The sequence below is a fragment of the Temnothorax nylanderi genome, unplaced genomic scaffold, assembly GCF_030848795.1.
Source record: "Temnothorax nylanderi isolate EJ_2023f unplaced genomic scaffold, tnyl_v1.0 TNYL_tig0100_pilon, whole genome shotgun sequence".
NCBI lineage: Eukaryota > Metazoa > Arthropoda > Insecta > Hymenoptera > Formicidae > Temnothorax > Temnothorax nylanderi.
The window spans coordinates 656010-669906 of NW_027249162.1; the positions used below are offsets into that span (position 1 = coordinate 656010).

The 13897-nt window shown below is 35.7% G+C and overlaps 2 protein-coding genes across 6 annotated transcripts; one reads left to right on the plus strand and one right to left on the minus strand.

Moving 5' to 3' along the window:
- The first annotated feature begins 121 nt into the window (after positions 1–121).
- On the plus strand, positions 122–12552 carry LOC139775532 (uncharacterized). Of its 5 annotated transcripts, none has more exons than XM_071711602.1 (8): positions 122–278; positions 9176–9328; positions 9642–9880; positions 10076–10185; positions 10270–10375; positions 10655–10884; positions 11117–11501; positions 11578–12552. In XM_071711602.1, the coding sequence occupies exons 2-8, from the start codon at positions 9253–9255 to the stop codon at positions 12034–12036; spliced, it is 1605 nt and encodes a 534-aa protein (XP_071567703.1). In that variant the 5' UTR covers positions 122–278; positions 9176–9252; the 3' UTR covers positions 12037–12552. The 5 variants fall into 5 exon arrangements, with proteins under 5 accessions (XP_071567703.1, XP_071567704.1, XP_071567705.1 ...); XM_071711603.1 differs by having other exon boundaries at positions 9201–9328; XM_071711604.1 differs by having other exon boundaries at positions 9208–9328.
- On the minus strand, positions 1231–7319 carry Cpa (F-actin-capping protein subunit alpha). The gene is made up of 3 exons (XM_071711618.1): positions 6789–7319; positions 5714–5963; positions 1231–5633 (listed from the first exon to the last, which is right to left on the minus strand). The coding sequence occupies exons 1-3, from the start codon at positions 6987–6989 to the stop codon at positions 5215–5217; spliced, it is 870 nt and encodes a 289-aa protein (XP_071567719.1). The 5' UTR covers positions 6990–7319; the 3' UTR covers positions 1231–5214.
- Positions 12553–13897: the final 1345 nt, after the last annotated feature.

Genomic DNA, 13897 nt, shown 5'->3' on the forward strand with positions numbered 1-13897 from the left:
TTTTTTCTTATTCCAAAATATGTGCTCTGTTGTGCGCAGGACCTATGGGTAACAGTCGGACTATGAATACGGGCCTATATGTTGATGGACTCCAGAGAGACAGGTGCCGTGGTATAAAAAGAAGAAGAAGCAACGGCCGGTGTATAAACATAGATGGCTGCCCGCAAACGTCAGTTCACCTCGAGGCAGCCTCGCAACGCCTTCTCAGGTGATCATGTGCCCGAGGATACTTACCTTTTGCATCTCTCACCAAGTATAATAATTGCGATTTGACCGAGGTACGTATTTCTGTTGAAGTTCCTTAGATTGCGACGTTCGTATCGTACGCCGACGCGTCTCGCAGTAGTACGTTTGTTTACGTGGGTAGACCCACAAAAACAACCAATGTACGATAATAACAACAACCACATATCTCTCAAACAAAACCATGTATCAAAGAAACGCAGCTTCGTCAATTAAACTTGTTTAATTATGACTCGATATGGCGATTGTATGTGAAGTTATATATATATATATATATATATATATATATATATATATATATGTGTATATATGCAATAAAAGAATGTTGAAATTGATTGTTATGTATGTACAGACGGCGTCATTAATGCCTTCCTAGCTGTGTTCTGGGGATTTCTATAGTGCACGTTACATGTACTATGCCTTCAGGTGGAAGGCATTAATGACGCCGTCTGTACATACATACTACAATCAATTTGCCACAATATAGAGATTGTCTGTTAGATTTTAGTCATCGTGATTTTAGACACATTTGCAGTAACAGTTTAAAATATGAAGACATTCTTATCTTTTCTCTTCTAATTGTATGTACACATCTTTTACCTGATATACAGAAAAAGTTATATAAGTAAAGCACATTTATAAATCTTCTAAATCTTAATATGTACATTTTCCTACACATATTTCATTAATCCAGTTTTAGCTTGGTGTTCTGTACGAATCTGATATACTGACAGGAACTTTGTATACAAACTTACTAAAAAAAAAGGGAAATGATAATCAAGTATCATTTATGTATGAACAATATAAATGGTAACTATTAAAATAATTCAATAAACCCTTTGCTTATTTTATGTAAGACTAAAGCTAATATTACACAGTTAATTTTTCATCGAGAAAACATGTACATTCGTACATGGCCAAATTAATTTACATGCAAAATACATTTCCATAAAAAAAAAATTATTTTTAGACTCGAGAGCACATGTATAAAGTGTCATATCACTTTATTTAATCAATCATAACATTCAATAATACATAATTTAACTGATAAATGTATTTTGTGTGTTTAAATTTTTACATAAGGACATGCGTTTTGTTATGTTACGATACACTCGATTGTAGGTAATATCTAGTTGTTTTTTTTTTTTTTTCAATATCGTAGGCAACTATGTCGTGTAGAATTTTTTGACAAGATTCGAAACACCTCAAACGCTCCATTTTGTAATTTACATACGTAATACAAACAACGACTCCAAGTAGCATATGTGCGATTGTATTTACATGAGTAACTTCGTTATCGCGCCTCGCGTTCTAACAGGTAATTTGACGTACTTTTATCCATACGTACTTCGTATATATTCCCCGAGACCCAATCTCCATATATACCCGCCCCCATATTCCCCAACGTAAAGTGAACAGATTAAGGCTCCAGCAGGCTATAGGCTACGTTCTACAATGTACAATATATTATGTACTTTGTTAGTTTCCGTTTTCCGCGTACAATGTCTGGCTGTGTAATGTGTAGTAAGGTGAATAGCACCAAGAGACTTTTTTTTCCCCCATTTCTGCTTTCGAACTCAAACGGATCCTTTTTACGATGGCTATACTATAACGCGATTCAATTTGGAAAACAAGTTGCGCAATGATTAACATTTATTTCATTCGGTAGTTCATTAAACTTTGCAACGTATCCATTATATAATAGACATACTTATTATAAAACAATACATTTTAACAAAAAATGTATATAGACTTATACCTTTATGAAATGTAAAGTTGGATAAAAATAGTAGGCCTTGCCCACCAATATCTGTTAAGAGTTTATGTTTCCTCGTTTTCTCGTACTTCATGTATTGAATGCGGTAATGAACACTTAACGGTGTTCGGTACCGGGCTGACAAATCATGGATAGACACATCCAATGTCTTCGTATTACATTTGATATATTATGCGTTTGATATCACCCATGGCCCCAGCATGTTGTATCGATAAGTAACATAATCAGAGAATATGTATATATGTATATATAATATATATATATATAATAAAATTCGGATAAAAATGATATATGTACGTATATATATCATTCTTCAAACCGAATTTTTAAATGCACGAGATGTGTCATCGAGTCGCTTTAAGTGATCTAAGGACTTAAGCGTTACAGATTTGTCTTCCTTTCAAAATGAGAGTCAGTCTAAAGGTCTTTCTTATACCTGACATAAACTATCAATTTCGCTACTTTATTCGCGTACATCATCACATCCGTAAGAAAATGCTTTTTTTTATCATGTAGTATTTTTCGTTTTTTTTTACAGGCTCTATTCACGTTCCACAATTATACAATTTATATCAATAAAACGTAAACAACATATCATAGTCTTTAATATTTCAGATAGAAATATGTCTATAATAAAATAATTAAAATTATTTTGCTTTGAGTCAGGGTGAACCATCGAGTGACAGATAAATTGTGCTAGAGCAGATTGATGTAGTTGTAATGACAAGATTATCAATAAGATAATAACCTCAGTGAATAATATATCGTGTATTAATTTCATTTATATATTAAAATAATATACAAGATATAATTTCCTCCAGAGAAAAAAAGCGTTATATAAGTAAAATATAATTATATATTATATATATTGTATAAATAATTATGAGACATCACTGGTGTTACTATATTTTTGATAAAGTTCGTAGGAATTTATAAATTTTGTCAATTGTGAAAAACTGCCTCTATCTGCTCATTACTTCACAACTACATGATTATAGTTTAAATTTATTTTTCGCTATTTATGTCTCACAATCTCAAGCTATTCAATACATTGAATTCAACTTCAGTTCAATCACTTAACATAAGAACAAGGATCCCCATTACCATTGGCCCGGTTTTTCATTTAAAGGTAAATTTATCTAGTCAGGTTGCTTTTACTTGAAGATTAACTTCCAGGTGAGCTGTTATATTGCGTTTTTCAATGTATTGTTTGTCGTTGGTTAATCAACTTTCGGTAAACTTTGCCCATCAAAAAATTTCTGATGTTGGTATTACAAATCAAACAAGACTATAGTTCATGTAATGGTAGGTATCTATAGTTCATACAACATTTACTATAGATAAATACAATAAATCAAGAATAATGTTGAAAATAAAAGTTTTAGTTAAGTTTTAGTGTTATTATATAACTGTGAAAGCAGAAATCGAGACGATACAAAAGAATATAAATTGAATACCATAAATAGTTACAGAGGATTTGTTACACATAAGCTAATGATAGTTATTATGGCTGCGTTTGCTTTGGGTGCTTTTGTGCTGAAGCGTCAGTCTATCTTTATTGCTCATTACATATTGAAAGAAGATAGAGTGATGCTTTCCAAAGCGAACGCAGCCTATGTGAGCAAGAAAAAAATGCAAGTTTGGTCACGAAAATGCAAGTAATGGATAACGGAGGTATTGATATTCTTTTGTTGTAGAGAATTATAATGTTAACAAGTAGAATTATAATATATAATAACAATTAGAATTATAACATATAATAACAAATAGAATTATAACGTATAACAATGGATTTATCTTGAAATATCAGTTCTCGAACTAGCTACTGCGATTAACAAGAAAATATTAATATTAATTTATATACATTGTTCTGTCCTTCGACTGTCGGCTTTGATAGTTGAAATTTAGAAAAGAAATCGAGATCATCTAATTCATCAAAATAATTCGATTTACACCGAAATATTTTAGATCTCTTATAAATTCTTCTTTACTGCTATAAACGTTTACATCAAAATTATCGAAATCCATGTTGATTAACCCTTCGTGGTCACTATGGGGTCAGTATGACTCCAAAAATTTTTCAAAGCAAAATTACACTAACTCCAAGCTTAATTTTTACGATTTTTTTTTCAATATTTAATATTAAATTCATTAACAAAATTAATATTGCGACAGATTATACAATATATAAAGAAGGTTCAGTAATTTTCTCAAGTCAAAATAATGAAAACTGTAAATACGGCAGCCGATTAAAGTCGCTGGGGTCGTTTTGACCCCGGTGTGACCATTGAAACAGTAGATAATTTTTTTTCTTTGGGATATTTAACGTGCCGTCAACCTTTATAGACTATTAAGGGTCTTTTTATAGGTTATATGGCACTGTAGATAGTGTGACCACGAAGGGTTAATAATATGCACAAAACTCAAATTCTGTTTACCTCAGCATAAAAAAGCTATAAGATCAGTTAAGATCTTCTAGTAAAACCAGAAGTTAACCAGTAAAGTTTTCTGATAGTAAAAGTTAGCACTACGAAACTATTAGTTTAATGATCAACCATGAATTGAAAAACGCAATTTTTATTTTAAACTTTAGGTTAAGCCTAAACTACAAATTAACCAGAGAATGAAAAACCGGGCCTTTTTTTATAAATAGTGAATAGATCTTTTACTTTGATAGTTATTATCATTTTCATGTCCATTCAAAGTTAAAGATTATATCTTGCACTATGCTGCACAATGCGAATATCACGGTTATAGTTTTAAGGAAAATGGTTGAAAAAAAATTAAAGTGAAGAAACAGCGTGATTTGTACAAAAGTACCACTGTCGGATGTTGATTCTCAATTTTACAAGAATTAGCACGTTTGTAGAAATAATCAAGCCATACATTACGTTACTTTATGACAAACTTATTTAGAATTATTTGGAGAAGTTATGTTTTCACAATTAATTTTTTCGAGACAATTGACAACGCCAAAAGTGTTAACCTCCTTATTTTATTGCTTTTTGTAACAACATACAGTATGGAGTCGAGAAGAATCTTGAGTGGCATGCATGAGTCGAATATCTCTGATCAAACGTTATTTAATAGTGTTATAATTTGCTCCCATGCACATCACACCTCCAGACTTCACTCATGCAGCAAAATGCGCTTTTTTTTGTTAATTATTTCTTTTAATATAAAAAAATCTATTTCTATTGACTTTTAAGCTCTTTGCCAATACTGTACGACACGATTTTGTTCCAGTCGATTTTTGTTCGCATTACCGGCAATTGCCTTCGCAGCGCCTTAAAGGTGGTGTCCGACATCGTTTGATAGTTCTCGGAAATTGCCGTTTGATAATCGTTTTCGGATTCTTCGACAAACCGTATCAAATCCTTCGCCGTTTGCTTCTCGTTCGAGATCGGCAGGCTCTCCTTCACGTCCTTGCTACTGACCAATTGTACATTCCCGTCCTCGTAATAATGTACTTGTACTTTGAGGCTACCTCTCAGTTCGGCGTTACCCGAATTCGGGGTGAAACTGACGGTCCACACGGAACGCCAGCGGCCGTTCCAGAAGTTTTTAGGTTGAAACTGATGATCCTCTATGCACGCCGTTAACGTTATGTTTCCTACACGACATAAAAATCAATTGTTACTCGATATGTCCTTCGATTTATTTTAACACAATCGATCGATCGTAAACAATTACCTCCAAAGGATTTTCCAAAAACTGAGCAAGCGCCATGTCTGTAATGACTTTGAGTATAATTCGTTATCTCTTCTTGAAGGGCTGACCTCCAAGGCTCCGCTATGGGATCTGGCTCGTAAAGTTCATAGTCTTGCGCCTCCTTCCTCAGATGATCATATTTAAAACTTTGCTTACTCCGTGCGTCGTAAAACCTCTGAGAACCCAAGTCATTGTGTTCCGTTATAAGCACTGGGTGCTCACTTCCCTCTACCTGCGGATGAAGAAAGGGACAGGGTTTTAATTGTTACTTTAGTACTTACTTTAATTACTTTACTTTTAATTGTTTATCTTACACACCTATCTTTTCTGTGCTAATTAGCTATGCTAAATTTCCTATGGTTTCTTATGCTACTTAATATACTATACTAGGATCTATAATTTTGCACACATTTATCACAATTGGATAGAAGAAGAGACAGATATATAAATCTAAAATTTTCTCTGGTGTAAAATAAGTTATTCGCAGTACGAGGTAAAAAAAGACACTGCGACATGGCTGCTGGCACAAGCAATGCCTAACTTCGACCGAATTATAACAGTTTCCAAAATAAACAGATGTCAAGGTAGCGTTCCACCGTAAAATAGAAACGAGAGGAGACGGTCTTCGCTCATTATTAGGAAATAGACAGCGGTGCAAGCACGCGGTTTCTAGCTAGGGCAACATTTCTATAACCTGCCGCGAGGGTGTCGGGCAGTCGAGCCGGTGCGAGAACGCCGGGGACGTCACCCGGACTCCCAGAGGGGGGAGAGGGTCCGATAACGTGAGTCGGCCCAGAGATAGAGCGTGTAAGGTCACCGTGATCGCACCTCGCGGGCCCTCGGAATCGATACACACACAATTGAAAATGAAAAGGGGGCGAACGCGCGAAAGGGCGCCAAGGACCGCGAGGTGCGTTCACCGCGAGTCCGGGCGAGAAAAGGTATTCAAGGAAGCCCCGCGCGGGGAACTGGAATCGGCGGCACCGTCGGCGGCCGCCTGTGGTGACGACGACGAGCACGACGATGACGGATGATGATGATGATGATGATGTTGTACCTTAACAGGCGTGAGCTGGTCCTTGTTGTACTGAGCGAAAGCGCCGGACGCGCCCTCCTTCAACAGATTGTCGTTGTTCAGCAGGACTCTCACGTCGTTGAACACCTCGTTGAACTCGCCCGGCGGCGAGTGCAATATAAAATCCGAGACTATTCGCACTTTTTCCTGGTCCGGAATCACCGCATCTCCGTCCGCCGCCATCTTACCTTTGCCACTGGCACGCACAGCGCTGAGCGCACGGTCGCGCACTCCGCCACTCCGCCGTCGCCACTCGCCACCGCCACCGCCGCTTCCTCCGCCGCCGCCGCCGATGTCAAAAGCGAGGGTACGGTGCGGTGGTCACGGACGGGGTCAGGTTAGGTTGTGCTTGGTCTCTCCGGATTTTGACACCGCATCTCGTGGCGCCGCGCCGCTCGCGAATGATGCCGATGTACCGGGTCGGATGGCACGAGTCGACCAACTTGCCATAGCGCGCGTATCTCTGGCCCTCCTTCTTCATTTTTCCCTCTTTTTTTCTCACAGCAGTTTCCGCAAATTCGATTTTTCTGTCACGTTTCGATATATGTACTCTTTCTTCGTTTGACGTTTGCGACGTCCGTCCGCTCGTTCGCGTTTCCTCATGGAAATGACGCTTGCTTTTTCGAAGTGTCCCGCCGAGATTAACAGACGGTTATTTAAGACTGAGAATTTAATTTAAAAGGCTAAATTAGAAGGCTAAATTTAAAACTCCATTGGTTTTTTTTTTAACAAAAAAGTGAGATTTGAAAAAATGAGAAAAATTGTCTATATATATATATATATATATATATATATATATATATATATATATTTATATATATATATATAAATGTAATAATCTAATAATATGAAATATGATTGTATATAATTATATATAGAATATTGTATAATCTAATTGCAAATTTAATTTTTTGTAAAAAATCTAAGTTATTTTTCTAATTATTTTTCAATTATTCTTATTATTTTTCTTACATATATAAACAGAGATTAGTACAAAAGAAATAAAAAATATATAGACATATTCTAATAATATATGAAAAATTTTTTCCTAGGTATAATCCTCCTCTTCCTTCGGAAGCTGCGCGTTCTTTCCTAACTTTCTCCCCTATCGTAAAGCTAAATCCTTCTTCTGTTATTTTTTTGCATCTTCTCCGCTACTTTCGAAGCTCCGTACGTGTGCGGAGATGATTCATATCGAACGAGGATGAATCACACCCTTGGAAAAGTTTCTCGCACGCGGAGACGGGGCGAAACATACGCAGTTCCGTCGCAGATAGTGCGCAGCGTTTAATCTCAAATCTGGCAGCGGGAGCGATAACCGGCGATATATAATTATTGTCACTCGCGTTACGCCCGGTATATAGTTCTTCTCATAAGAATCGCTCATTATCTTGTCATTTGTGGATGCAGGAAGCGGAGTAAAATAATAAAAATAATGTAACGTCATTTCTAAAAATAATATCGCTTTGCTGCAACAACGACACAACTCAAAAATTGCGATTTTTGAGTTGTTTGCAAAGGAATGATAACAATTCAATACACTGAACGAAGAGCCGATATATATATGCTAGATATACTCTTATTCCTGTACAATCAATTATTACACCAAAATCGCATTTAAAAATAATATTACACAATTTTTATGATTTCAAAACATTCAAGCTCATTTTTCTGGAAAACTTTGCTTTTTGAGGTATGTCATTCTTACAATATACAAGAAAAATAATAAGAAGTATTAAAAAATAATTAAAATTATTATTTTTGCTTTTTTTTTTACAAAAAAAAGTGAGGTTTGAGGGAATGAGAAAAATTGACACGCGTAATAATAATGAAAAAAAAAAAAAAAATAACACAATAACTGCAAGACATAGGGTCTCTAATTACCATTTATTTCTGTGATTTGCATGTAACTTATGCGAACGCCACCCGGTATATCCCCGTCAAAATCTTTTTGCACGAAAGAGAATATCAGCGGCACGTGATTTTTTTGATAACGACAACATTTTTTTTATATCGCTGACAAATCGTTTATTATGAACCGAAATTAGCGTGGAATCGCGGTGCGTTGTCGATCACTCGAACTCTCTCGTCCGTAAATCGGTAATGGAACAAAATCGACAGATATGTTTAATTACTCTCGTGCAAATGATTGGAGATAATTGGAATAATCGTTGTCCGGGCGAGAGCAGCGTGAAGGATATTACTTTTATAAATGTAACGCGGATCGCGTAATTAAGAGGCAATGGAGGATGATCTAATAGAAGGATCGCTTCTATTTGTTTCGCGCTGTCTCTTGCCAAATTATATCCCTTTGATTCGTTTGTTGGAGCTCGCGAACAAATAGCGTTAATTACGTGTCGAATTTTCAGCGTTCGCGTGCTAATCGTTTCGAAGGTTTTAGAGACTACTCTTCGTCAGGTCTAAGACGTCGGAATTTCGATTGAAAATGGCAGACGATCCGAATCGTGACATCTTGCCCGTAAAAGAAGGCTCCTGCGTGGACACAATCGTCAGTGCCATAGGTTTGTATCCATTCATTTGTATCTGCTGTAACTGCAGTTGGATATTTAATAAATTAACTAACTTAATTAATTAATAATTAATTTAATTAATTTATTATTTATTAATTTACGGCCAAGTATTCGACGCTCCTCTATAATTTGCAGCTGCATTTTCTATGCTTCAAACGCAAAAACATATAAATTTCTCCTAGCATGATATTCTAGAAAATTGAAATCGATAAACAATTAATATTAATGCACAAATTTCCTATTTACTTTCGCGTGCAACGATGTGCAAAGATGCATGTGTGAATAACATTTTAAATATCGGCAGACCCTAGGGAACGTCATCTCGTTTGTAAGCTTGATCGCTATCAGCTGGAAGACAAGTATCTGCGTTTACTCGAGGAGGCGAGCAATCTGAAGAAATTGTCCAACTGCCAGGAGGATAAGATCAAGCGGCTCGGGACGAAGTTGATTAGGCTGGCTAGTAATCCAAGATCGTGTGGATTAGCATTAGATATTGCCGACGATAGGAATAGAACGGCCGCCCTGGAGCTTGAAAATATTAAGGTAGATCTCGAATAACAGCATTCTTCCTTTCTCGTATCATGATATGATATCTTTAATTTGGAAGAATGACGTTTATATTCCATTGTATTATTTTTAGCGTAGATATTATTAATGCGTGCGGAAGATTATGTGATCATAAATTTAATTTTAAAATAGATATTCCGAGATATTGTTAAATATTGTTAAACGTTTCAGCTGAAGGAGAAAATCGCCGTGATGAGAAATCAATTGTTGAGTCACACGATGAGCGGCAGGTCGTCGTCGCGCAGCCGTAATCTCGTTAGACCATCGTCTTCCGGGCTTGTGTAAGTATATATGTGCGCTACACACGTATGCACTATGACTCATTACGTCGCGGCGCATTGAAATCCTGAATCGGCTCCCTTTAGGACGTGTCGAAGCGAGAATAACCGCGTGAGAGCACCGTCCTGTCAGTGCATCGTCGGGGCAGGGGACGATGATAACGACATGCGAAATTACCTCGTTAAAATCGAGGTAAAATCAGCTCGAATAAATTTCAGATATTTGCACACGTTCAACTCTTCGTATATTGTATCCTATCCATTTCATTCGCACAGCACAATCGATGTTATATTTCGTGTGTGACAGAGCAAAATAAAGTTTGCAGGATGATGTGAAATATTATTGCATAAGCTCCTTTGCACGATTTGATATCACCAGTGGGCGATCACACAACTTCACGAATATGCAGGCTTGTTCGTTACTAATATTACACGCCATAATCTCTACTTAGCGTTCAACTTTTGTTCGCAGAAACTGGAGGCGCAGAAGAAAGATATGGCGTGTCGTATAATGGAACTGGAAAAAGAGCTGGCACATTTGACCAATAGTCAAAAGGAGAAGGTGGCGGAAAATGTAGAATATATACGAGTGTGGCGACAAATGAAGCAGCTGAACGATAAATTAATGACGACTCAGGAGAAAAACACCGCACTGACCACCGAAATTAATGACTTGAAGACGACCCTCGAACAAACGACGAGGTATGCTCATTATTGGTCAAGATCTCTGATCTTTATATATATATATATATATATATATATATATATCTTTATATATTATATATATATATATATATATATATAGAGGTATATATATATATATAATTTTATTTTTATAGATGTAAATTGTTTAATATATATATTTATAATTTGGTTATTACAAGAATTGTTCAATATAGTGTGTTTCTAATTTAAAAATGTATTATTTTATTAGAAACAATCAGGAAATCACAGCCGTTCTTTCCTCAGAGAGAACGCGCATAGCCGAGATTGACGACCAGATGTTGAAGGCAAAGAATTCACAGTTCACGTTACGCGAAAAGGACGAGCAGATACGGGATCTTATGAATGAAATTAAAATATTGCAACAACATAATAACGAACTTATTGCGCTCACCTCGAAATACGGACAAGTCGAATTGGAAAATATAGAATTGAAAAAAAAGCTTTGCGACGACGCTCAAGAGCAACAGACCTTGAAGACTGCATTCAACAACGAGCAGACTAACATTGTGGCATTAAAGGCTACCAATGAGCGATTGCTCGCGAAACTACAAGAATTGCAGGATAACATTGATACCTTGACGGTACAACTAGCGGTTAGTACATATTTGTTGTATATATTTTAGAAATTGTTTAATGCTGGACTAATTCTCAATTTTATAATATTTTCAGTCTTTACATACGCAAGTTAAAAAGCGCGATTCTACAATAACAGTACCGTCGTACACGGAACAGTGCAGAAAATGTTGCGAAATGTACGATAAAATTGTGCAGTTGGAGAAAACTGTCGGCAACACTCGAGAAGATTGGCAATCGGCGGATAAATCAGTACAGACAATTGTCATTACTAGCACAAGGGAGCAGGGTACAATGATAATTTCGAATAATGAAGACAAGGCGAGGTTGCAGTCACCATTGAAGGAATGGAAGACGAATCAGGAAACAAACGGCACGAGTGTTTTATCCCGAGAAAAAATACTAAAGCTATTGGATCAGGCACAAATTAACACCCCTCTGGATGCGTCGAGGATCACGCCGAAAGAAGAATACTCAGGCATTTTGGACGTAGCTCAGAGGCACAGGCAAGTCGTACCTCTCGAGAAGCTACTGTTCGGTGATTCTAATTGTTGACAAAGACTCTACCGTTCGGTATTAACAATAAATATATATTTTATAAAGCATTATTATAATGCTATATATTTTATATAGCATTTATATTCTTATACAGTACAAATGTCTAGCAAGAAAATTGATTAAATATTGTGTCAATGCTCTTGTGTATATATGTATGTGTGCGTATATTGTGAGCATATGTTTGTTTTTTAATCAGGGACTTTTTGCATATTCCCTTAATTCAATGATTGTAATTAGTATTTTATATTTTGTATTCCTTGTGTCGCAGATTAAATCAATAACTTGTGCATAATGGAAAACCTTGTGTGTTCAAAAATCTACGAATTTCTCGATATTATAAGACATATATGTATATATATTTTATATATTCTATTTATTTAAATAAGTATATGGTTGTAACAATTTTTTGTATATGTACATGTGATATTCTACCACAATTTTGTATTTAATCTTATTTTGTCTTATATATCTTTCAACACTATTAAAAATTAAAAGGTTTAGGGTGTCACAATATCATCATTAGTATCTATTACAGCGATCGGGAAATATCTCAACGTGATGCGTCAAACTCTGTACAGAAGAATTCACAGAAAAGACTTGCATATTTGAAGAATTCGAATATAACGCTAGGTCAAATGTTTCTGGTTTTATTCGACGTTTTGCAAGAACTTTTATTGTTTACTGATGTCGATGAAAAACTATCTCCGAGTCATCAAGCATCTGCGATCGGGGATCCGTTAATTGATATTAACAACAACAACAACGATTTTCCTACAATAACTACTCGCGATATTAACCAACGTGATTTTAGTGCAGGAACAACGAATGATCTCGGTAATGATAATCATATAACGGCGATCTGACATCTTTTTACAAACACGAATAAATGCATCGGCAAAAGTACGAAAACGAGCGATTATACCCGTAATAATTTTGTTTTTAATAAATTGTTATGCGAATTTAGAATCCGATTATTGTTGTATGAACTGTTCCCTCCAATCAACCGCCAGTTTCTCCAAGAATTGCGATTTTACATGCAAAAAGAAATCTGTAACCATTTTAACGAGAGATGACGGTTCCTCGATGAAAGACACATTCGATGCTACTTCCTTTCCTGTGACTCACGAGAAGTACAGAAAATCATCTTATCGAGACATTAGTAAAGATTTCTGCGTAAGCAACTATCATAATTTCTCATGAGACATTAAACTGTAGCGTAACGCCAATGATTTTTATTTAGGCAGAAAAGATGATAAAGCTGAAAAGATTAAAATCGCCGCGTTATCCCAGATGTAATTTAATGTGTCACTTGCGCAAAACGAAAGATCCACTCTCTGTGCAAGAGAAGCTTAAGTTGCCTTGCAGAATCAAATGTTTGACCGACAGCAAGAAGTTACCGGTGTGCTCAACAGAGTTCTTTCCTTTATTGATTACTGACAGGCAAGGTCTCATTGAGATTCACATTTCGCGATTGCAACTTTCTACATCGGTTAGTATATTGCATACATTTCATATATACATGTAGACGAAATAAAATAATAAACTCTTATATAGTTAATTATTTTATTTCCTATTCAAAAATTTCAATATATGTGGATATTTATTAATTATCTGACGTTAACTCTTTCCTATGAAATAAATTATGTTTAGATATCTCCGCGAAGAAATTAAAAAGATTATTTTTCATCGATTATATATTGATAAATATATAGTAGTACAATCTATCATTTATTTTTTCAAGTGAAGAACATTATTTTGTTGTACTTGAGATCATTAGGTCGCGAAAATACCGGACGAAGAAGATATATGTAGTCTTCACATTTACGTAAGCTGGGACATTTGGGGCGAGAAGACAGCT